The sequence below is a fragment of the Phoenix dactylifera genome, chromosome 11, assembly GCF_009389715.1.
Source record: "Phoenix dactylifera cultivar Barhee BC4 chromosome 11, palm_55x_up_171113_PBpolish2nd_filt_p, whole genome shotgun sequence".
Taxonomy (NCBI): Eukaryota; Viridiplantae; Streptophyta; class Magnoliopsida; order Arecales; family Arecaceae; genus Phoenix; species Phoenix dactylifera.
The window spans coordinates 3,350,268-3,375,739 of record NC_052402.1 but is presented as its reverse complement, the minus strand read 5'-3'; the positions used below and the strand labels follow the sequence as shown (position 1 = coordinate 3,375,739).

The 25,472-nt window shown below is 39.1% G+C and overlaps 2 protein-coding genes across 4 annotated transcripts in view; one reads left to right on the top strand and one right to left on the bottom strand.

Annotated features, from left to right (window-relative positions):
- LOC103720761 (trihelix transcription factor ASIL2) lies at positions 1-5,244 on the top strand. Its single transcript, XM_008810634.4, has 2 exons — positions 1-1,548; positions 4,949-5,244. Exon 1 carries the CDS (start codon positions 336-338, stop codon positions 1,545-1,547), a length of 1,212 nt encoding a protein of 403 aa, XP_008808856.1. The 5' UTR covers positions 1-335; the 3' UTR covers position 1,548; positions 4,949-5,244.
- Positions 5,245-6,682: 1,438 nt separating this feature from the next.
- LOC103720737 overlaps positions 6,683-25,472 on the bottom strand; it is a 38,042-nt gene continuing 19,252 nt past the window's right edge. For all 3 annotated transcript variants that reach the window (XM_039131280.1, XM_008810606.3, XM_008810615.3), the window contains exons 18-36: positions 24,142-24,232; positions 23,940-24,017; positions 23,315-23,605; positions 23,030-23,227; positions 22,301-22,789; positions 21,096-21,257; positions 20,700-21,029; positions 20,520-20,602; positions 19,301-19,405; positions 16,571-16,799; positions 15,670-16,026; positions 14,186-14,287; positions 13,300-13,443; positions 12,326-12,414; positions 11,255-11,337; positions 10,952-11,067; positions 10,743-10,828; positions 7,801-7,900; positions 6,683-6,889 (exon numbers count right to left, since the gene is read on the bottom strand). In XM_039131280.1, coding sequence (XP_038987208.1) covers positions 6,824-6,889; positions 7,801-7,900; positions 10,743-10,828; positions 10,952-11,067; positions 11,255-11,337; positions 12,326-12,414; positions 13,300-13,443; positions 14,186-14,287; positions 15,670-16,026; positions 16,571-16,799; positions 19,301-19,405; positions 20,520-20,602; positions 20,700-21,029; positions 21,096-21,257; positions 22,301-22,789; positions 23,030-23,227; positions 23,315-23,605; positions 23,940-24,017; positions 24,142-24,232 — 3,199 coding nt within the window. In that variant the 3' untranslated portion in view covers positions 6,683-6,823. The remainder of the gene's footprint in view (positions 6,890-7,800; positions 7,901-10,742; positions 10,829-10,951; positions 11,068-11,254; positions 11,338-12,325; positions 12,415-13,299; positions 13,444-14,185; positions 14,288-15,669; positions 16,027-16,570; positions 16,800-19,300; positions 19,406-20,519; positions 20,603-20,699; positions 21,030-21,095; positions 21,258-22,300; positions 22,790-23,029; positions 23,228-23,314; positions 23,606-23,939; positions 24,018-24,141; positions 24,233-25,472) is intronic.

Here is a 25,472-nt window from a genome sequence, read left to right as displayed (position 1 = left end):
TGAAAATCTTATCCCCCGAAGCCGCTAAATGCATCTAGCCACCACCAATCTGGGCTGCACGTTCTTTCGGGGGTTTAGTAACCCGGGTGCGGGTGCAACCTAACCGATGTGCCGGCGCACGGTCCCCAGACCGAGTCACGGGGACGAGTCAGTCCCCCTTCCTCGCCACTCGTCGTCAATCGTCAACTCATCTTTCCCGAACCCCCACACCCACCCGCTCACCGGACCGCCGACCGCCACAAAATGCAACCTTTAACTAGGGCATCTCCCATCGAACGCTAGGGTTAACTAAAGTTCCCTCCCCTTTCCTCCTTGCTCGCCAGAGAGAGAAAGAGATGGACGACACCCAGGACGACGCGAGGTATCCCCCCAATCATCCCTACCCTTCGATTCGCCGCCGCCCGTTCTCCTCCTCCTCCTCCTCCCATCAATCCAAGATCTCCGCTGCCCAGAACCCCTCCTTCCCCCGGCCGATCGGCCGTCGCTATGCGGACGAGGACGACGAAGACGAGCACGATGAGATAGATGAAGCCGTGGACGAAGACGATGACGATGAGGAGGAGGAAGACGACGGCGGAAGATATCGCCAGATCCGGGACGACGACGACGACGACGACGATGAGGATTCGTCGGAGAGCCGCGGGAAGCGGAGGAGGCTGGACAGGTTCGCCCTAGGGTTCGAATTCGCCCCCCGCGTGCCCCGGCCGGCTGCTGCGCCGCCGGCGGGCAAGATTCCCGCGAAAAGCTCCCCCGCCGATTGGTCGGAGGAGTCGACCTTGGTGCTCCTCGACGCCTGGGGCGATCGCTACGTCCAGAACGGCCGGAAGAGCCTCCGGTCCGATGAGTGGATCGAGGTCGCCAAGAAGGTCTCGCAGTCCTCTAGGACCAGCCGATCCGACGCCCAGTGCCGGAACCGGCTCGATACCCTTAAGAAGAAGTACAAGAAAGAGAAGGTGAGGCTGTCGGAGCACGCGAGTGCCAGCAGCAAGTGGGTTTATTTCAAGAAAATGGATGAATTGATGTCATCGCCGTCACCGCCGGCGGCGGGGACTCGGCAGCAGCAACCTCCGAAACTGCCGTGCGGGGTTGATGCGGGGGAGTACGTCTTTGCGAGCTCCAGTGTGTACCTGAACCGCTCGAACGGCAATGATGAGATGAGGGACAGCCCAGGGGATACGGGATCGGAGGATGCTGTGGACGAGGAAAATGATGATGAATCTGATGGGCTTCCGCCGACGAGGGAGAAGGTTTCAATGAGGAGCTCGGATTCTTCGTTCAGAATGCTGGCTGATTCCATTCACAAGTTTGGGGAGATATATGAGAAGATGGAGAACAGCAAGCGGCAGCAGATGGCGGAGCTGGAGAGGATGAGGAAGGAATTCCAGAGGGATTTGGAGGTGCATAAGAGGCAGATTTTGGAGAGGGCACAGGCAGAGATTGCAAAAATAAGGGAGGAAGAGGGGGAGGAGGAGGAAGACGAGAGGAGTGAAGATGATGAAGACGGGGATGATGAGATCGATGTTTCTGCCGAGAACTTGAGCGGGTGAGGTAAGAATGCTTCAGCTTAGCTTGCTCTGGCGTCAATTATTAGTTCCAATTCTTTTTCAAAATTTTTCAATTCTCTAATTTTGGTGTACCTTATATTGTTAATCTGAGTAAAGTAAGCCAGTTTTTGAAAATTGAAGATGTCTTAATTGACTTAATGAAACTCCGGATGGTTGCTTCCCCTAGCCATTCTTCACTTTTATGATCTAAATTCATAGTTAATACGTCCATTATCAGGCTCTTCATTTACTAGGTATGGACTTTTTTCCCTTCAGTTTCTGTTTGTTTGCTGGTATAAACGATATGTTTGGGAGAGATATTTGGAATGCATAACGGTAAAACAAATGAAGCAGAGTAGAAGGTGGATATGATTTTTGGATCCGCACTCTTCTATATTTAAATAGACTCTTCTCCATGTTCTTGCCAGTACAGAAATTCTTTATGTCAGTTGGCCCCCAAGGGGTCAGAAGTTTAAGGGCAAATTCTGAGATATAGATCTGTCAAGGACTCCTTGTCTAGGGAGTTTGAGTCCTTAAACTATTTCCAAGTTCTCAGACTGGCTCCATGTTCTGCTGATTACAGTCCTGGTATATCTTATTGTTTATTCTTCGGCAGGGCCCTTTTTAGCCAGGTGTTTGAGCTACTCTGCACTTCTATTAGGGAGGTTGAGACTAGCCATGGAATTGTATTAAGACTTAAGAGCGGCTTAGAATTCCAGTTTGATCTAAAAGTCACATTTTAGTTTGAGTTGATGGAGTCCTGGAGTTATAGGGATGGTGCTTGCAAATGGTTCATGTGCCTTTTTATGTGGAGTTCCATGTTGATTCAAATTTTATATTTTGCATTGTGGTCATTTTTATAAGTTAAAGGGGGTCTTTCAAGGCGAAGTTAACTAACCACTCCTTGGAACTGGGAAGGGACCTTTTTCTAAAGAGTTGGTTTCTCTTCCTAGAAAATTCACAACTCTGATGAAGCTCAATGAAGTGGCATTTTTCTTCATCTTCGTCTTCAGCCGTTAACTGACCCAGTGCTACAATTCCAACATACATTTGGGTTGAAGCGATTTAAGTTCTATAACTTACGGTGATTACCTTCTATTATTTGTTACATAGATGGTTCCTTATGTCTGTTCAGGCCTAATTTGGAGTAGAAAAAAGAATTTCAGGCATTACTGCAGTGAATAATTGCTCTTTTGACTATTTTAATGATGCCTCCTTGTGTAAATACAACCTAGGTAGTTGAAAATATAAAATTAATAGATATTATAAAGTTATCTATTGGAATTAGTTTTGACATTTGGAAATTTACTTTTGATGAGGGGTAAATTCAGGGAAGCTCAAAATTGATTGTCATCTCTTCAGACTGAAACTACAATCAATCTCAAGTGCCTTCTCGTCTTCCTTTACTGTGCTTGTTGGTGATTTCTTTCCTTGGTGTCATATTGCTTCTTCTTAATTGGCTCCATCAGTGTAGATCTTTTGTTTGCTCTTCTTTTCTTTATTTTTTTCGGTCGGGGCAGAGGTTGGTAGTTATCAAACAAGAATAGAATTCTAGTAGGAGATTTTTTTTTCAATATTTGGATGTCGAAGGTGCCTTTATGCATTGATTTACTTGGCAGGATAGAGTTGTATTAGCCAAAGAATTACATGATAACTTTAGCATTGAGCCTTCTTTAGATTGATATCAAAGGCATTTTTAGCAAGCTGGGTGAACGGGACTGATTTGGTTGCCCAATTTTTTCTCTGTAAATTAAAGATGGAATGCTTAGTTTGACAAATCATTTACACAGTTGCTACTAGTCTTCATTCTAGATTTGAGATATGTTTTATGCAGTCAAGGAAGATTAAATGCATGTATTCTTCAAGTTATCCTACTACAAAGACTTGTTAGACAATAAATATTGATTATATTCTGCAGTTCTCTTGGCATTGAACCTGCAAAGCTTTACTCGTAGCATGCATTGCCCATATTTTCCATTATGGGATGATTGATAAAAAAATGTGATGTGATGCAGTTGATGCAAATGCTGGTTATAGTTTGACGATTTTGCTTTCATATCTTCTTTTTTTTAATTATCTTTTACATATAAGCCATGGTCTCATTCTATCAGATGTTAAGAATTGCTGCACATGTATGAATGTTCTCAACCAAACAGATTGCATATGCTCAGTATCTTTTCTGAAACGCTACGTGATATGTCTGTCTAATTGTAGCATGCTAATTTGTTGCCAACGGAATGTTAAAGTTGGAATCTATGAATATTGTGGCAACAAATGATCACATAGTTCGGCGTTTTTTCAGGGAGAATGTATAAATGTTTTGAGAAATGACAAAAATGATGAGAAATGTAAGAGAAAAAAGAAATCGACAGACAAAAGAAGTAGAATTCAAGAATCAGTATGGTTTCTGAAGTAGCCCATGCGCCATATGCAAAACTTCCAAGAATATACAAAATACACACTTCTGTTAGCCTGTGATAATGTCTATAAAGAAATAACTTTGCGACATTAAATGGAAAATCCATCATAAGAGTTTTGGGTTGTCTGGGCTTGTTTTGGTCATATGAGCAACTGGTTAGGCTCAGCTTGAGTGAGAGCTGGGTTCAGCCATTGCTGTTCATTCTTGGTTAAGTTCCATAAACAAGCCAAGTCTCAAGCTGAGCCTAAGCTTACATTCATTTCTACAACCTGGCTAATTTTTGATATTCACTTGTTTATAAGCGGAGCCTAAAAGCGGATTTGAGCACCACTTATTTACCGATTAGACAAGCCTATAATCTTGCCAAACCCAAGCTGTTCATGATTCACTCAGTTCATTCGCAGTCCTTTTAATCTGGCAATTAATGCCCAAGATTGCTCTCCACAGATTTTAGTACAATTTGCTTAGCAAGCATCAGTGTTTACTTCAGCTTATGCTGATAGTCTCACCTTTATGGTTGTATTACTGACTTTACCATCTTCAGAACTTGCTTCTGGTTTTCATAGCAGTTCTGATTGGGCCATTAGTAACAAAGATGGATAAACAAAAGTTCCTTGGTGACTCTGATGTTTTTGTTAATATGAATAGATATCTTTCTTTGAAGTTAGTGCCAATAGCATTCATGCATATGTGGCATATTGCTAGCAGTCTTTTTTTTTTAAATTTTTTTTATAAATCTTCTGAAGTTGACTGAACTGCAGTTTTCAGAAATATTTCAGTTGTTATTCCTGTAGGAAGTCATTATTTCAAGCTCCATTGTTTTACTGGTAGAGATCTACCTTAAACTGCTTTATCTGCAGACAAATAATGTGGATTTTGTGGGGCATTTGTTATCAGCTTTTGACATTCAGTCGTTGATATCTGTCTTCAGCTAACAGCTAACGTATGAATCTCAAACTTCTGATCTATTGGTTTTCTTTTGTAGATTCATTGTTTGGCAGCACGAGTATAGACTAGGTACCTGAATGCTCTGTATGAAAGTTGCAACAAGAACAGAAGAGGCTGAGGGTTTGCTTGCAAATAATATTATTGTATGTCAGAGCATTACGAATGTAATTTGGATTTCTAAGTTTCTATGTATTTGGGGCTGACAAGGCTTTGTAATTTTCACCACGCTCCGAATAAACAGATTTAAGGATGATTTTATTGTCTGTCCAAGTTCTAAGAACAGATGATTTTCCAGGACATGTTTGTGAACATTTAAGGCTGCATGGTTGTTCACTTGAGATCGTCATTTGCTCACTGTGTTCTTTCTGATGCTTGAATCAATCAGGTAAGCCTATCTTTCCTCGAGAAAACTGATAGGAACGCATGGAGAGACTGGTCTATGGTTGATAATTAAGAACTGGTTCCTATATTGTGTCACCTTGTTTATCAAATGGGACAGAGTTTTGATTCATATAGATGACTGTCCATCTCAAGCTTGGTTGAAGTATTAATCGTACCAATTTGGTACATGTTAATGCGCAATGCGCCGGTACTATATGCTTCACTTGGGCAATCTTTTCAGGGAAGAGCTAAGATGTTCAACAAGAAGTCACGTCAGGGAAATTTGGAATCCAATTTGGTTGCAGATTTCGTACGGTTCCAAGACTAGTCCTTTGTTGCTACCCATATGGTCTTTAACCTCTACTGGCTCCCACATCTGTATTAATTTTAACCAGCTAAATTGCTCTGGTTTGTTGGATGTCCCTATTCGTATTGACAAACTTTTTTGTCAGCTTCGCAGCTTGTTCTTGGACTATTTCCAGAGAAGGATATGCTCTGATGCATCAAATCTTCAAGTCCATTTACCAGGAGCAATCAAAATTTATTGGCATTTCAACTGTCTTGGTTACCTCATTCACTATTGTCAACCTGAAATACACGGTTCGGGAAACATTTCCATTCCCTATCTTAACCAATGCAAGGATCGTGTTAGAGCAGGCCTTCATTAATATTTCTCATGTCCTAATCACGTGAACTCGATTCCAATAACAAAAAGAGTGGAGGACTAGGATAGGGCCAATAGCTCTCCTTACCATCTGCCACTGCCGTTCCGATGAATTTTCCCCACTGTCCTCGATACTCCCCCAAGGAACAGCTCCTGCTCCATCGAAGGAGCCATCCATTGTATCCGAATGCTCCCCAAAGCTCGTCCCCCTCTCTCTGCACCAAAATCTCTTCCTCCTCCTGTCCTCCATCTCGACTATCATCTTCTTCAGCGAAGTAGGGACAGCTTCTGCAGCAAACCCGTCGCCCATGTCCGCGAGATCCAGCTTTCACGTGCAGGTTTTCCTCCCCCTCGGAACCCTGGGCTTTGCGACGAGGCAACATGAACCGCTGGAACACCGAGACAAGCAGCTCCATTGCCGCCTTCAGCGTCCCCTCCATGTTCTTCATCTCCGGCTCCGAATTCTCTCCTCTCGAGCACTCAACCTGTCCTCATGCAGGTCATCCACCAGCAAAGATCACCTTGTGACATGGGCTCGTTTCATTGCTATAGGTTGTCTAAACCTGGTAATTTGTTCCATCAGCTAAGGTTGCCAATAACTGCTCGCTGACGTGGCATTTAGTGAGTCCTGAAAATCAGTTTTGGTGGCAAGCTTTGGATGGCTACTGAACTTCAGCATGACATGGGAAATATGTGGAGAAACTGGAACCGAGAAGCAAGCCAATATTTTCACCACAAGGGAACCATTTTATTGCGAACACAAATATATACATTTATAATTTTTCTGCGGCATTTCATTTTCTGTCCTTTGCATCTTTACAAAAGTTACCAAATTATATGTACTGAGCCAACCATTAAGTTACCAAATTACATGTATTGAGCCAACCATTGCTTGCACATGTCCAGGACAGGTAGTGCATTTGCATGCAAAGCCTGTAAGATTAGTGGAAAGGGAAAAAAATTAGGGTGGGTATGAGGGATGCATAACCTACTCACAGTCACGATCATCATTTCAAGAAAGATATACTAGAATATTTTGGAGAATGGAGGCAGTAATATCCTGTAAAACTGCAAGAACATGGTGTTCGCCATGCAAAATACTGATGCAGCATGACATATTATAGAACACTTCTAAGAAACACTACATCATGAACAGAGTGACTAATTAGCATTATCTAGCATGAGAAGTCACGCAGGGAAAAATAGTCTCATCTATCTCAAGCAATTTATATTGAGAGCTCAAATTATTCATCCGACAGCAGTAATGTGTATCATAACATACAGAAGCTTAGCGGTTTCTAGTATTTTTGAAGAACTGAGAATTTAGCAAATTCCAAAATAAACCATAACTATTTTGATAAAGGAAATATCATCTTCTCTACATAAGTTTTATAATGAAAATGGCTGTAGATGGTATAGGCATATGGCAATTAGCAGAGCTCATATCTCTGTCAACATATATAGGTGATCAAGTGTGTTCTGTTTCTTTGTTTTCTGATAGAACAGCAATATTGATTTGCTCTTAGTTTTTCCCTTTCTTGAAGCAAGCATATTTCTAGCTTCCAAGTGATACCGAAACACTGTTGAATTATTACTTTTGCTTTTCAACTTAGTTGCCGAACAATATAATAGCATGAAGTCATAGATCAATTTTGCAAGTTACAATAGGTAAAGCTTTGAAGAATAAACATGACTACAATATGAATGTTAATAGCATAAATTATTGTCAGAGATACAAAAGTCATAGATCAATTTTTCAAGTTATAATAGGTAAAGCTTTGAAAAATAAACACAACTACAATATAAAGTTTAATAGCATAAATTATTGTCATAGATACACCAACCTGATGGGCCACATATTGAACATCAGCCACACTTCCACTTCGGGATGCTATCTGGAAAGCACTCTTTAGACGGCCACAGACCACACAGGCCAAGACTTTCCTATTAAGATAGAAATGACATCATAAACAACCATAAAGTTTCTAGACAGAACTGTAAAGACATACATCAAGCTATACCTTTATGTTCAAGGTAAATATTTCTTACTTGAAGCTTTCAAGACATTATTACTGTCAAACAAGCTTTTAGAATATGCTACCATGCAAGCATGTCCAATTGTAGGCTAGGAGATAACAACGTTGTTTAGAGGCAACTTATAGAAAACCATATAATTGCATTGCAATTCTAGCCTTTACTTTTGTTCTCTACTTACAAGGGAGATTGAAAGAGTGAGTTTTGATTAGAAGATGTTTGGCTTATCCAGTACTGAGGTGTACATGTATGTAGATATGTGGTAGACAGAGAGAGATGGGAATGGAGACAGCAGGGTGTGATTGGGGGTTTTAAAAGAGGGAAAGAGGAGGGGGGGGGGGGGGGGGGGGGTGTGTGCAGGCCAGAATGACTTCTGTGTGTTTACTCCTGCTTCTATTACCAATATCTCAGTTTTTTCTAGGGAAAATCTTGAATACACATACACTACTCATACCATGGTATATAGAGGATCAAGGTGTCCAAGAAAAAAAGAAAGCTTGGGAAGATTGATTTGTTAAAAGGGGAAAAAAGTTTTTCTTGTATGTTGTATTAGTATACTTCATATGGAAATACTGAAGCTCTTGCCGAGCCCTAGAAAATGGTTCTAGTGAAACCTAGATAATAACCATTGACAAAGAAAGACTGACATAAACATCCAAAATGATGGTGGAGGGCTAGTTGATTTGTTCAGGTTTGGAACGATTGAAGAGCGAAGGGTTAAGATCAGAATCGGGTTCAAAGTACTTGACGAGATATGCGGGGAGCTGAGCCATTCACCTAGGTGGCTAGGAGAAGCCAAGACCAGTAACAAGCAAAACTTAATTGGAATAACAAGAAAGAACTTCATATTGCAACCCTTCATGCTGTAATGTTGTATGATTGAAGCAAATTTGCTAGAATAGCCAAAAAGCATCTGTAAATTGATCGTCACCACTTGGATAACTGAGAGATAAATGAATTCATAAAAGAACACAGCTTTTATAGTCAATAAAGATTCTTATGCTTCAGTTTGAGATTTACATGAGCTACAGAGGAAGATGAAGAATGAAAAAAGCAAACAAACAATAAATTCAACAATGGAGCACAACTCAGGCGGGGGTCTCTAACATACATCTACAGGTGTAAACAAGCCGAACATGAGCAAGCTTCAGCTTGAGCTTGGCTCGACCACCTTAGATAGACTCGAGATCGACTCAATCCCCCTAGAAAAGCAAGAGCTCAAGACAAGCTGAGGAGATTTTACTCAAGCTCAACTTGTTAAACCATGCATCAGCTCGTAACTAAGAATACGATTCATTACAATTCTTACTGGCTTGAGTTCCACCTTCACCTCAACCAAAACATGGAAGAAGCACGGTGGTGCACAGGAGTGAGGAGCTCTAGGTAGAGCAGAAGGCAAAATTAGCCAGCACTGAGGTCGATGGCCTGAAGTTGGTGATGTTGGCAACAGGATGGAGATCCTATGTCTCCTTGCATATATATATATATATATATATATATATATATATATATAGAGAGAGAGAGAGAGAGAGAGAGAGAGAGAGAGAGAGAGAGAGAGAGAGAGGATACAGACAGAGATTAGGTCCGACCATGCTTTCCCTCTTCCCACCTCTTGATAGCAACCTTTGAATTAGATTCAAGGCCTAAGATGGTTAAGATAACCTAGACCAAGTTACTTATCTCAGCCATTGGACATTGATCTAATCACTGAGAAAATGAGATCACTTTCACAAACTAAATTGTCAAAATAAATAAAATGCATATAAAAATGTGTTTTTGTCATATATTTAAATTTATTTCTATATATTTGAGCTATATCAAGCTGAACACAAACAAGCTGGGTCTAGCTCCTGTTCAGCTTGTACATATTCCAAGCTCACATCTTTAGCTCATGTTGGCTTGTCTTCTAAGTGAACAAGCTCCTTTCAAGCTGAATTTCTAGCCAAACACAAGCAGCTCATGAACATCTCACTCATTTCACACCCCTACATATAGCAAGATTTACAGATTGTCAATCTGATATCCTGTGGGTCATGCCAAATATAAAGCCAGCTGATGGGAGTAAGTAATAAGATAAGAGCTAACAATGACTATAAAAAGCTTAAAAATTTATGGGGAGCTTGCCGAGAATGAAGGTTGTTCACCTAAGAAATAATATAAATAATAAAACAGACACCCCACTCTTAAGTCAAAGGCACGCAACAGAGGTGAAATATAATAATTAGGATATAGGCTTACCAACACAACATTTTTGAATATGCAAATGTCAATTGACTTGATATCCAAAGAAGCTAAAATGATAAAGGAACACAACAATTGGTTATCAGATCAATCTTTGTTGATTTATTATAATCATTTTATATACTTAAACTCTCTATAAATTTGACAGTAAATCATATACAAGAATCTCAAATTTAGAGTTCAAATTTTAAAACTGCTTCTTTTGTTTGTTATGTCAATTGTCATGTTTCACACATGTTCTACCATTACATTGAAAATTGCATCAGATTGTTCCATTTTTAACTTATTGCACTTCCATTCTTCTAAGAAAAAAGATGCAATTCTATGCTTTTGTGAGCAATGTCTGCAGGTCCTTACGGGACAATATGAATCATTTTGACTTCTAATACCAGATCCCTTATTAGTGCACATTTCTAACCTAGAAGTAAGAGCTGCAACTACATGACTGAGATTACAACAATGAACACATGATCCTATTTTCAGACACGCATAAGTCATAACCAATTCATACCTGTGGCTGCTGACTAACATGTCAATAAGACGGTCAGGCCTTTCTTTGTGTTTATTTGCATATACATTGATGGCAGCACCTAACACCTATTGAAAATTCAAAATAACATAGTAAGTAACTAATGTAATCAGTGTCATTAGATTATGAGCGGCAGATAACTCAATAACAAACTTTCACTTCCACAGAATCAGCATACTGAAATTTTTTACCTGGTCCCAATCATCATCATCTATTGTGCCTTTTATATTCTTCAAGAACTCTGTTAACTGACCACCCTTCTTTCTATCTGCCAGGGATGCTGCTACAGCAGCATAAATATGAACAGCTGAAAAATAGACAATGTGCATTCAATTAATCAGCATATATGCCAATTCTAACACGAGGGAAAGATTGATAAATCAATAAATCAAAGAAATCCAAACCAACAATTCTATTTAATCAACCAGATAAGGGGAAATAAAGATCTAAACCAATATAAGCACAATAATAGTCGATAACAATTATATTAGTACCTGGAAGGTTAAACTCATATATCACATGGAAAGCCAGGTCAAAATGCTTTTCAGCAAGAGTTTCAGCAACCACACATCTTCTCCTGCAAAGCAGTTCAAGGAAATTACAGTAAAAAAGGGATGTGATCAAGGGACCTGACCTTAGTCTCTCAATCCATATGGCAGCTACTTTGACATGCCCACTAACTAATATCAGTAGAAAAACTCCACAGAAATCAAACCAGAAGAACTCTCAAAATTATATAGATAATGATCATCCTATTTAAGCATTGAATCATGCAATGATGCTCAAGAGTCCGTACTGAACCGGCCCTTTTCCTCATAAGTTGCACCCCAGATATGGACACAGTTTCTATATCAGACCCTTTGTTTTTTTCCTCTATCTAGATTCTTTGCTAGTCTAGAAGATCCTTGAGGACTTTTTGTGATTGCATACACGCAAACATATCAATATCATAGGTGTTTGTATCCTCTATCTGGTCTCCCATGTTTCATGGCTGCCTCCTTTGTCCTCCAAAATTGCCCTGGTCATGGCTTCAGCACTTGTTTACAATGGGTTGACATCAGGTTAAGAGTTGTTCATAAATTGTTCACAAACTTTCTCTGCCACATCTGATCCATAAAGCAATCCGATATAGATGAAGCTTGTGGCTTAGTGTTAAAGACAAAACATCAAAAGTGGAATTCACCATATCTGCTTAGACACTTTCTTAGTTAACAGAACAAGAAGCATAGAAGTCATAACTGGTCGATATATTAATAGCTTACATGTGAATCCACAGGTATTAGAAGCCAACATAAGTTTTCAGCCGTATGTGGCCTGAGAATCTAACACGACTTCCATCAAAAACACAGATGTCAATCAGTACAATAAAGAGTAGCACAGAAAAAGAAAGAAAAGAAAGGGTCATTATAGATGGAACATAGTCATATCATATTAGAATTTTATTAAACTTATTATTTTAAGAGAAGGATAATTCTAGTTATATAAATTACCAAAAGTATGAGTTTGACAGTTCTTCCTACTTACTGACAAATAACAGAGAGGTGTTTAAATTGAGGCTCACAAACCTGAAAGTTTCAGGGTCACTTGGATTTCCAAATAGGGAATGCTTCCACTGAGGTCCTTCTGCATCATTGAGGGATTTCACTACTTCCACCTACATAGCATGCATTAGTGTAAGAAGTAGGTGTTGGCCCAAAGCAGCAAATAAGACTAAGGAAATTTAGAATTATCTAGGACTGTAGGGATCTATAAGGATAAAATACCAACAATATGCACAACAAAGTCAGTAATTTAAGAACAAAATTTACAGGCAGAAATGTAATCATGCCATTTATCTTGACACACAATTCAGTTGCTAGGATATCTTCATTTTTAACTGTACTTTGTTTATATGGAAGAACACTGAGTGATGGATCCAGACTAGCCTCTCAACCAGATTGTGAGGATTTCTCATCTGTTCCTTAAGAAAAAGTTGTGCTGCTTTCAGAATTTTAATGTTATCATAAAAATAAGTGACTTTAGATTCTACACTTACAAGTTTAAATCACCACCCTTTCATACATAAATTATATTTTTCAAAAACTAATAAGCCAACAAGTTATGTAAGGTTTTGTGCTGTAAATTGTCTTTGCAAACATAAACTTTTTATGGACAAATATTCAAAAGTTTAAGTGCAAGCATGGATGATGGTGTTTAAACAAAATAGACCTACTAATATTTATAACATCATGGAATTAATCTTAGCCAAGATTAAGAAAATCATAATAAAAAATAAACAATCAACTAACAGTGATAATGCCTGCATGCAATATTACCAAAAGACTAAGGGGGAAAAATGGTCAAATAATCATCATATTCATGACCTTATCTAATAAATCACATATTTATTGCAGTAGAATTCCTAATTTTCTTATGCATGAAACATAAATAGAAAATTTATAGTTGCCTACCTACCATGATGGTATAGCCAAACGGATGGAAAAAATCATTGTTGCTAATCATTAGACTAATTCTTTTTAAAAGAGGTCGACATACTCACCTGAATGGCTACCCGTGCTGAGAACTTTACAAGCCCCTCAGCAGTAAGTTTTTCGGAGGCACTCTTTCCACGAACAGTCTTGGACACAAGTTTAGGAGCCTCACCTGCCCTGTGCCGTGCTGATAATCCTTCTTCAAAATGATTCTGCATACATTAGTAAGATATCAGCATGCAATAGTGCCACCAAAAGGTCATGCGAAATCGCAAACAAAGTTAAGCCAATCAAAAAAAAAAAAATTGTAACTCTAATTTTTTTTTAAAAAAATAAATGACAAGGTGTAATTTTTCAATGGAGTGGATTCTAATATGATGTGGCCCACACATCTCAACTTTATTAATAGTAAAATTTTAAATGTGTTGTCATTGCAAGATAAAATATAAAAAAACCAGTTTTCCTTTATTTGCCTTAGTTGTTACCTCATAAATGGCTCAACGTACTATAAAATTCAAATGAGCAAAACCAAGCTTTCAAACATTGGTACCATACTTCGTACTGGTTTTTTGCTGGAACGGTATGGTATCGGGCAACACATGGTCCAAGATTATCCAGTACTAAAACACATATGGTACCACTCGCACTGTCCCATTTCGGCAGTTTTTAAAATCTTGAACAAAACATAGGTCATAAGAAGTGTATAAGGCATCATTTATGAAATAAGCCATTCTACGACCGAGGTAAAAATAAATGATAGAAGTTTATTTTTCAAAGCTATTGCCAGATGCAAATCAAGGTAAAACAAAAACGAGAAAATAGACTGAACTACCAATCCAAAATCAACAATAATGGATAGTTTCATATTTGCAAAGCTTAAGCAGTAAATAAACTCATTAACTGCACAAAAAAAATAGTTTAGTAACTTAACCTTCCAGAGCAACAAAATCGTACCTTGGCATGCTCCAAATGTTTGATTGCTTCTTCTTGGGAAGAAGAGTTCATAAATAATTGAATACAGCAAAGACCAGCAGCAACATGGTCCCCCTTAATAACCTGGACCAACATGTTCAGGTTAGATTAACCTCAAAGGAAAATGATGCTAAAACAGAAATGAAGGCCTTAGGGTTCTAGTATTTACACCACCATACCATGAAGTCACACCATGAAAGAAAATGGAGACAAGCTTCTTGATTTTTATTGTATTACATGGAGCCTAAAACACAACAGAGGGCATCCCTTGTCTAAGCGAATAAAGATTTTGTAGCTTTAGCAGTACAAAACATAAAAGAAAAAGACCTCCTACTCCCATAGACTCGTGGATTAACTTTCCAAAACATAATCCTATGAATATTAAAATACAACATATATACCTGGAATCTAATACAATTATAAATAACTAATCATTGTCTTTACAAGAAACCTATCAAATAGCCAATCAACGAAACAAATAAATGAGCCCTGCTTTAACTAACACCTGGCTGCAATTTTTCAAATACAAATATACATACACACTTCATTCCAAAAGATCAATTGAAGATTAAAAATATTCTCACCTAAATAGAGCTAGAGTTATCTGAGGATCACAATTCTAGCACTATACTCACAGGCCTTTTTCTACGCTTAAGGATCAGCTAGCATTAACCATACAACTTGATCTTATTGAATTTCATTATCCATTAATTGAGCGATAGTAAATTGCAACGAACTGAAAAGAACACAAGTCCTGCAGACCCACTTGTGTATGCATAGACAGGTATTGCACACACATGCGCAAGCCCATGAATGTTTGCATCTCAGGCATCCTTTTTAAGTTGGGATGTATGCATGTGTAGCAAATCAGGAACCATAAATCTGATGCTGAAATAGTTGGGAAGAGGCTAGATGGCTATGGTTTATGTATGCATGTGTAAATTATAACATAAATAAATGAAATAACCATCCCAAAACCCAGCAGTAACTAGAGCTACACATTTTTAATTGTGATCATATTGATATACTAACACAAATTTTAGAAATCGATAAACAACAGAAACTTGAAAATCATAAGGACTTAAAAAAAAATATAAATGAACTGAACGAGCTGACAGTCGACATTGATGGGGGACAATGGACATCTGTAATGCATCCTCACTTGAAGCCAATAGATTAAAAAAAATAATCAAAACCTTCTACTGTTTGAGTCAACTTAGTTCAAAAGTGCAAGGGTACTGGTTGCATAAACTTGACAGCAGAACATTGAAGTTCTTATCCAGTTTCCCAGAGACACTTAGAGTCCAACTGCTTTTAAAAACAATATGAGAGACTCTTGAAAACCTACCAAGCAAATATTGCAATTTATTCCCAAATAAGCTCAGCAAGCAATAACGGAGTTCCAATTCTGACATAATTTAAGATATATTAAAGAGTTTGCCAAGGTCAGATAGATGATTGCATACCAGAAACTTGTAAAGATAATTAAAATGGCGATGTGTTTCACAGTAGCTGCATATACGAGCAAGAGCAGCAGCTATGTATTGGCTCACTGTTATGTCTTGTGATGCTGTTGATGCAATTCTTGCTGATATTATGTCCTCCAAAACAGCCATAGCACCATAAGAAATACATAGGTCACATAAGTCATCGATAGTCCCATAGTCAGTTGCTAAAGGATCAGGTCGTTGAGAGGATGCCAAAGGAGGTGTTGCTGCATATGATGGGTGTGAAGGTATAGAGTGTGGTGGAAAGAAAAGCAAGCAGGCATCAGCATAATGACCATGCCTAAACGTGAAAGCAAGTATTTGGGGACGAGCATACTGCAAAAAGTACAGAACAACAAAGTAAGACATAATCTATTAAAAAAAGAAAACCAAAATCACAATCGGTAGTAACTGCTAAGTTTACTTCCACAACCAGCAGCAGTACAAGAATCTAACATAATCAAATATCTGATGAAAACAGAAGATAGGAAGAGCCCAGAAGCATAGACTTATTTTGTAAATTAACAAACTTCAGCAGAAGATAAGGCTTTTCAGCATTTTATGTCGATTATTGCCTGTAAAATCTCCTTTTGCAACTAGCATCAATAAGAATAACCCTGAATACATAAACCAACCAGATAGATGGTATAAATCAAATCCAGAGAAGGTTCATGTCTGCCACATGTGGTTATTGATGTTTGTTTAAGTGTGCAAAGACTTCAAGCAAATTCTGAAAAACCACAGCAAATTCTGTTTCTTGTATTTGCTTATCAAATTAGAGAAGCTATCATGACCATGCTCACTTAGTTCAAGGTAAAAATCTTCCTTAACCGTCAATGAGAAAGCTGAGTTAAAGCTAACTGGAGGTAATGCAGCTTACTTCTTGTAAATAGTGAATACATTCAACATATCGAATATTGTCAAGGTTGCTGCGGGGACCATCTTCAAATTCTGGACCAGATGATGCAGACGTATTTGAAGCTTCTTGAGACTGTCTGGACCTCTCAGAACGGGGAAATGTAGATGGAATGTATAAAACATTAAGGTATGCATCAGCAGAAAGAGAATCATCCAAGATTGCTGGTGCACTTTTTGCCAAGTGTTCGTACCTGCAATATCAGTTACAACTATCCAATTTCATGCAAACTCGATTGAACAAAGAAGAAACTTCTTCCTAATCCATAAAAATGATAAACATAGAGCTATTAAATGATCAAATGATAATTTTACACAGGCATAGAGGTTGTTAGAAACCTAGGGAAGATAACTAGGGGATTTAGCTGACTGAATCCTTAGCAAAATGACAATGAATGCAAGGATAGTTTGGATAGCCTTCAACTATGGACTTACATTAGCTAAAACTATACCATATGGAAATAAAAAAATACAACTCAAAACCTTTATCAATTATCACTTGGAATTTAAGTTAAATCTCAAATGTTGGAAGGGCTAAAATCAACTATTGTTGTTGGCTCGCCCCAACTAAAATGTCATTTTTCTTGCCATAACAAATAGGAGTTAGTCGTTGCTTTTTTGGATCCCCAATTAGATTTCGTCAAAACTCAAATAGAACTAACTTCGACCAGTTGAAATGGACTCAAATAGAACTAACTTCGACCAGTTGAAATGGAGATCCATGATATCAACCAACAACAAAGTGATATTGCCGAGGTTTTGAATTCTAGAATTGGTTCCTACTAACATCTAAAAGAAAGACTAATTTGTAGCATACCAACCCAAGGTCTATCAAACCGATATTGAAGCTCGTCCTGGCTGGCGACCAGTTTGGTATGGTACGGATTCACACCATACCATGCTGGGACATATTGAACAGCGAGAGGGAAGGAGAGGAAGAGAGAGAGAGAGTGACGAAGAGGGAGGAAGAGAGAGAGTAAGGGGGTTCATGGAGAGGGGGAAGAGGGAGGAGGAACAGAGGGAGGGCGGGACGGAGAGGGAGGGTGAGAGGGAGAGAGAGGGGGGCTCATGGAGAGGAGGAAGAGAGAGAGAGCGAGAGAGAGAGAGGGGGGGAGGGGAGAGAGGGAGAGATGAAGGACCTAGGGGGGGCTTACCTATGAGTGATTGGCATCAATCGGTGTCAAAGACGGAAAGATGGATGCGAGCAAGGTGACACGAGAGTGAGAGCAAACCAAAGCGAGAACGCCTCTTAAGCTACTTCGCGGAGTCAAACTATCTTGGTTAGGGGCTGGTCTAGTTCAATGCGCTTTGATTTGTCTAGTTCAGGATGGTTCGACGCAACGTACGCTGTATCGGTATCGGTAGGCGTACCGGTCGCCTATCGGACCGGTACGGTTCCTGTCCCCGGGGAATCGCACACGAAAGCGCACGCAGGCACAGTTCCCAGCTCGCACCCGCATGGGCACGCTGCCTCGTAAGTGGTCGCTCTTCCCCACACGCAAGCGTGCTGCACAGAGGCGGGTACCGGTGCGTACTGCTCCAGTACCGAGCTTGTACCGTGCGGTTCCGGCTCCTTTGGGGCTAGAACCGTTTTTCACGATTGAGCCGGGCCGGTCAGGGATCGGACAGTCTGGTACGGGCTAAACCGACCGGTACGGCCTGGTTCAGCATACCATGGTTCGGCGTCTCTGTATCAACCCTTGACCGGCATTGATCACTTTAAGGCTATAGTTCAAACAAGCCCAACTCAGATCTTAGCAACTTAATGCCATACATGTAATGCTTTAGCTATAATATCATTATTAATAATTTAGATTCATTATCAAAAGTTATGTTAAAATCAACATCTGCTAGATTATAATATTTTATCAATAACAAATATGGAAATTACTTTTCTAACACCCCTAAAACACACAACGTTTAAATGCTTAAAAGTTCAAAACTCTCAAACATTTGCAAATTGCATGCCACAGTATTCCTAAGACAGAAGACTTTAGGCTTGACAATAATCACCAAGATGAATTAGTGAAAACAAAAAACAGAAGTCCTATCAATGAAATCATTTCAAATGACAGGAAAATCAACCCAGCTGTACAGGCTTTAGTTAAAGCAATTGAAAGACAGACTACCAGCAATGTTTTCTATTAAGGACAACTACATAAATTAGAAATACCAACATGGATACCATCAGAAAAAATCAATGCACCATTTCCAAGCACTTCCAAATTGCATACTTAAAAAAAAAAATTCGAGCATATCTTTCCTAAGCAATTAGCAATTTAAACCAGCACATTTAAATACAGAAATAAATGCATTTAAATGTAATTAAGAATACATAATCCTTCAGTTTAAATAGAAGTATAGGCAGGCTAAGTTGAAGAAGATGTAACTAACACTACAAAAAGAATCAATTATCCACATTTCATTTGAAAAAGTTTTTAAAAAAAACACCACCACCACCACCAACAACAAAATCAAGTCGTAATATCCAACGACAATTTGATAATATCTCTGTTCTTTCTTCTTGCTATCCTGCACACAAAGTATCAGAATACAATAGCTTTGCATACCAACACCAAACCAGCAAATGACTACCTCTCTTTCCCAGAAAATATATGCTTCAGAAATTCAAGTTCAAACAATTCCAAACTGAATTTTATTAAAAAACATATATCCATTGCTATAATGCACTTACAAGGAACGGACAGCCGAAACATCCACTGGAGGACCACCTTCCACTGTATTAATAATCTCAAGAATTACTGGTGTGGGATCACCTTTATGTAATTGAAGAGCTTGCCTGGATACCATCAGAAAAGTGTTAAGCATACACCACAAGTTTCCTTCTAGCAAGGACACACATATAACTTAGATCTGCAGATAAGTTAAACCAAGCAAGAATATATACATAAATCCACCCAGCAACCTAATCTGATCTATTTTGGATTAGCTTACTCCTACCACCCATTGATTCTTGTCCAAGGCTGAGTCCTGCCAAAAGGAAAGTTCTACTAATTCTTTGTTACTATTTCAAACCAAAAGTTTCCTTGCTTGTCCTTTCAGTCTAGTGTCATCTTTGGCCTATGTTGTATATGTGTAAAAGGTCCGCCGTACCGGTACCGGTCGGCGTACCGGTACCGGTCGGCATACCGGTGGCGGCCCGGAACGGTACGTACCGGTCCCATACCGGTTCTGTACTGGCCCGTACCGGTCCTATATCGGTTCTCCAACGATAAGCTACCAGTACCGGATTCCACGCTGATCCGGTACCGGTGCTAGGCCGGCTGGTACGAGCCGGTATGACAGATCATGGACCAAGGTCCGCCGTACCGGTACCGGTCGGCGTACCGATGGCAGTCCGGACCGGTACGTACCGGTCCGAACCGGTCACGTACCGGTCCGAACCGATTCCGTACCGGTTCTCTAACAATAAACCACCAGTACCGGATTCCACGCTGATCCAGTATCGGTCCCAGGCCGGACCGGTACGTACCGGCCGGTACGGCAGACCATGCCATAAACTGTAAATATTTCATTCACTACTATTGCACATCCTAGACTTCCTTTCCACAATCATGTCTAGATTTGTCCTTATTTTACCTCAATATCTTCGCTCCTGCTATCCTCACCTTTTGCTTAGGGACTCTTCAAACTACCCAATATTGAACAGTGTATGATTTACCTTTTTCAGGTATCTTTAATTCAAGAAACAGGAAGTATATCCACTGCAAATAGAACAAGAAGCATTCTACCTAACTCTAAGATGGCCATGCAGTGTGTAATTTCAGTACAAAGTGGACTTCTTTTACCAACCTACAGATTTCTTCGATCCAGCAAAGAGAACTTCTCTTTTGACTTAATTGAAAGAACTGATAGAGCTGTCCTATTGACTGCAATAGAGCAAGGCCACTTACTTGAATTTGACACGAGCTTGAGCATAGCGTTCCATTCGAATCAAGGCATGACCCCATGCATTCCAAACAGGAAAAGCATCGATCTGAAAATTGAAAAACTATTCACTACATAAACCAAAACAGGAGAACATGAACAAAATGATCCATGACTGTTTCATCCTTCTTAAAATGCACAGCTACCTTGCACTTTTTACAAGTATATACAGCCATGCTGTACCGTTCATCTAAAATTAGTCTGTCACGTAGATGGGCTGAAGATTCTTTATCAGCAATATCATCAAGAGAAGCAATAATTCCTGATCCCAGTAGACTCTGAAGAAGCTCGGCACGTCCAAGCCAGATGTCCACTTGTGCCAGAAGTTCTGACAGTTCATCTGGATACTGACTGCCAATACTAGAGCTTCCACTTTCTGCAGATGCATCATCTGCATCCTTAGTTCTCTCAGAATTACTTGACAAATCACTGGTCCCAGCAAGTTTTCTCAACTGACTCTTTGCATAAGCCAATGCCTGAAGAAAGGCATCACAATCATTCCAAGTTGCAAATAAACAACACATCATATAGATAAGATATACCTGCACATAAGTTTCTGTTGCATGATATGCTCGACCTATAGTTTCCATAGATGCATTCAGAGGCAAATGTTGGGAGCCTAACACATTCTTCATCTGATTAACACACAATTCCATAGCACCTTTGGCAGAGACTAACTCGTCAGAACATAATGAAAGCAGTGCCTGAAAATGTAAGGAAAAAGTGTAAGAGATTTAGCAAACACATGAAACATAAAATGTCTAAATGTACTAGTTCACAATCTTGCACAGACATGTCAAGTCATATAGATGCAACATTTAACAGCAATTACACGAAGTGGATACTCTCAATCTTTTGGCAACAGTAAAATTTTGCAGTTGTCAAAAGCAAAGAACTAATACTTCTTATTCCAAGAACACAAACAAGTCCATAAAGACAGACATGTTTGTGCATGTCAGCTACAAGAATTTCCCAGATGCCAAATTTAAATAAAAATGTACTTATTTTTTCCTGATGATCCACTTTTTAATAAATAAGATTAAGGTCTGCCGTACCGCCCGGTACGGGGTGTACCGTACCAGAAGAAAATCAATACGAAACACACATTCAAGTCAGTACAAGCTTCGTACCGTCTCATACCAAGACGTACCGATATGCGTACTGAGGCGTACCGAAATAAAAATTGAGAAAATGAGTAAGAGAGATATTTCGGTGTAGAGATATATCGTACTATACCATACCGTACCGAACTGATAAGGTACCAATACGGTATCCGATACCGAGATTGTAGATCTTGAATAAGAGAAAGGACTATAATAATCTAAGGGCTTAATCTTCTGAATATGGTCATTAACTCAATGATCCTTATGTTAAACATATCGAACTGCAGGGGGTACAGCAGATGGAACCCATATAGGCAAAAAAAAAAAAAAAAAACAACAACGAATAACATTATTTAAGACTAATTGTATTTTAATCAAGAGCTGGCTTGTGTTCTCATGCACAATGCAAGTTTAATGTATATAGGCATTTTGGCATTGATTCTGCCTTGGTAATAGTCATGTAGCAATTTTTGTACAGAATGCATCAAAACACCACTGGATTGAGTCAGCAGATATGGCATTAACATCAATTGAGTTGTCTTACGGGTTTGTCTGAACTGCTTTATACAGGTTTCTATGTCCACTCAAAACTATATAATCAACCAGCTTGCTTAGTAACTCAGAAGCTACAATTACAATAATACCTTGAAAAGTGTTATATCAGGAGAAGTTTCATATTTATGAGACGAGCGAACTGCATTATCTTTATCTGGATCTCCAGAGAGTACCCATTCCTCAGCAACGGAAACAATTGGAAGTCGTTCTTGCCCATCAGCAGTGTATGCTGAAACACGCTCTTCGTGGATACCAGCCATTGTTTCCCAAGTAACTTTTTCAGATGGCATCAGTCCCGAACTCTTTCTTTTTCGGTACACATCTTTTGGCGCATTCTTGACTCCAGTATCACGAGGAGTCCATGAAAATGCTCTGCGAGCTTCTCTTTGCAAGTTACCTATGCTTTGTGCAAAGTTTGACTTGGATGACATGCCTGATCTAGTTTTTTGTTTCGATCTGGACACAGAGACAGATATCCGCGGTTCTCTTGGAGCAGAACTAACGTTGACAGCAATAGCTTTGGCAGCATATACAAGTATAAGATTGTCATCTCTCAAGGATGGAAATTCTTTTAGAATCTGCACATGAACATCATGAATATTAGTGACAATCTAGATGCACTTCCCAGTGCAAGATGTATTGCTGAGCAATTGTGATATTAATAACCCTGCATGTGTATATTGTCAAGGTGAAATTAGTTAATTCCGTAAAGACTTTAGATTTGAAACTGAAATGTAAAAATATATTGGAATCAACAGAATGAACTTGCATTGACAAATGAATTCACTGCATGAAAACTAAAGGGACCCAAAAAGTACCAAAGAAGCAGATTGCAACTGCTTCATCATCAAAAGAACTTCAAGAATCAAATGAGGATGTTCATGCAGAGCAGAACATCGTTGCTGTGAGGGCAATGGCAGTACAGCTAAAACACGTAGGCCCAATGCCCATGAGTTAAGTCGGGTAACCTCAGAATCTGAAAGATTTCCAACTCCCCGTTTGAGAAAGAAGTGCACCTATTTAAACACAGCAAGTTAGAATTATACAGAAAATAAGATAGCAGCAAAACAAAGACTTTAGTGGGCATATGCATAGTCTTATACAAGAAGTTGTTTTGAACGTAAATCAGGTAGCAGCTGCATAGCTCCAATGGCGACGGGTAGCGCATCATCAGAGTCACGTAATGAAGAAAGAAATCGTGAAGCCTCTGCCGGCCCACCACCACTAAGTGGGTCTGTGGTAAGCAACTTAACAAGCTGTCGACCCTGCAGTTCTCTCCGCAGATCAATAGATAAGGATGCACTTTCAGCAACCTCCAAAGCAGCAGAAACAGCTCCTTTGCCAGCTAGTCTGAGCGCTAGGCCTTCAGGGTCTTCCTTGCAATCAGCTTCAACCTGACAAATCAAAAGTATCAGATTAAGAAATTGGAAAAACATATTCTGCTATGAATTCTAAAACATCCTGATTACAGAAGAAGTGATGAAACCAGAAACAGAATAATTTTTCGGTCTCTGCTGGGCCCATACCAGCACCTGCCACAGTCAGCATAGCACCTATTTAACGCTACGAATATATTTAATTAAAGTTGTTTTTGAAATCTTCTTTTTTTCTCTTTTGGCAACATTGGCATGGATTACCGTGATGGCATGTGTCTTGCTTGTAACATGCCAGCAGGTGACTGTCATTCCTGCCAGCACAGGCTTTTATTACTTTGAAAAGAAGTAATACCTCTTGCCAACTACTATAATGGTCATCAGCAGATAGAATATGACTGTATCTCTGCAAAGCTTTTCTCATTTGCAAAACCTAAACACCAAAAAAATAACTATCAATCAGCAGACAAATTAAAAGTTAAATCATAGGTGCAACATGGTCAGACTTTAAGATATTATTAGTTATGCAAATAGTGCAGTCCAGACAGCTATAGTACCTCATTCCGAACTGGATCACTTGGAGGCAAGTGGCAACTGCACATAGTGAGAACATCCATTGCAGCATCTAACTCCCACCTGTGCAGATACCTGAAATTGATTTATTTAGATAAGGTCAAGCAACATAGGCTGAACATAGAATCAGAATATTTTTTCCTGGAAAGAACATGCCTCTTTTATGCTATCATGCAAATTGCAGAAGATGTCAATGCTTGTCCTAAGCCAGGAAGAAAATAGAGGGGTAGACATCAGATTGCAGCTGACAACCGTTACGAAATAGAGTGAAGCAAGTTTTGTGTTCTATAGTGCTCCAGGTAAATGATACCAAACAAACTCATCAAGGTGGACAAAAATTGAACCTGGACATTGATGTCTGGCAATAATGTCAAGTCTTATAACAAGCAAATGAAAGTTCCTCGACTAACACAGTCCAAGATCCTGAACTATGTGTTGTTCGTGATTCTCATGCATTAGATGAAAGAGAATGTGACAGTTCTACTACTGTGTAATGCTAGTTATGTGTGTAATCTTGCTACAATCATATCTCTGAATGCTCAGCTAATGCAGAGCAAACAACAATGGGACACAACCTATCTCTGTTACTCACTTTTATTTATCTTTAATTAATTTTGAAAGAGCTAAAATGAATGTATTTACATGTCTAAAACAACTTGCTTGTATTTTTCTTTTATAAAAAAACAAAAGGACACAAGTTTTACAATGAAATAAATAAAATTTGACCTTATAAGAAAAATCAACTTACACTAGAGTGAATAAAATTAACTTAGTGTTTCGTGAGTTACCACGACACTTGAGCTTCAGCCTTCAACAAGTTGGATGACTAAGCTAAAAAGCCTCTACCAAATAAGCGAAGAAAACAATGACATATTGGATTACCTCTATGAAGTGAATTTAGTATAGATATTAAAAATTACAATACATTTGTAAGCAAGGTTCGCCGTCTCGATACCGGACCCTATACCGGTGCCACAATAGCACAGTGTCGGTATGGTATGGTATATAATTTTTTTGACATACCAACACTTAGTACGCCACCCGTATCGGGTACCAAGACCGAACTGGTGGTACGATATGGTATGCCTTGTACCGCCTAGTTCGGGCTGGTACGGCATACTATGTTTGTAAGTATTGTTAGATGTCAATGCACTTATGCAATACATTATCTTTCAACACATGTTAAAATGTTAAATCATTGAAAATTTTATGAAACTAGGAAAAAGAAATGAATTAATTGAACTGAAAATTCATTAGATTTGTACTAAGTGCCTAGGCGGCAATCATTGAGAGCCTAGGCAACCATTTGGGCATT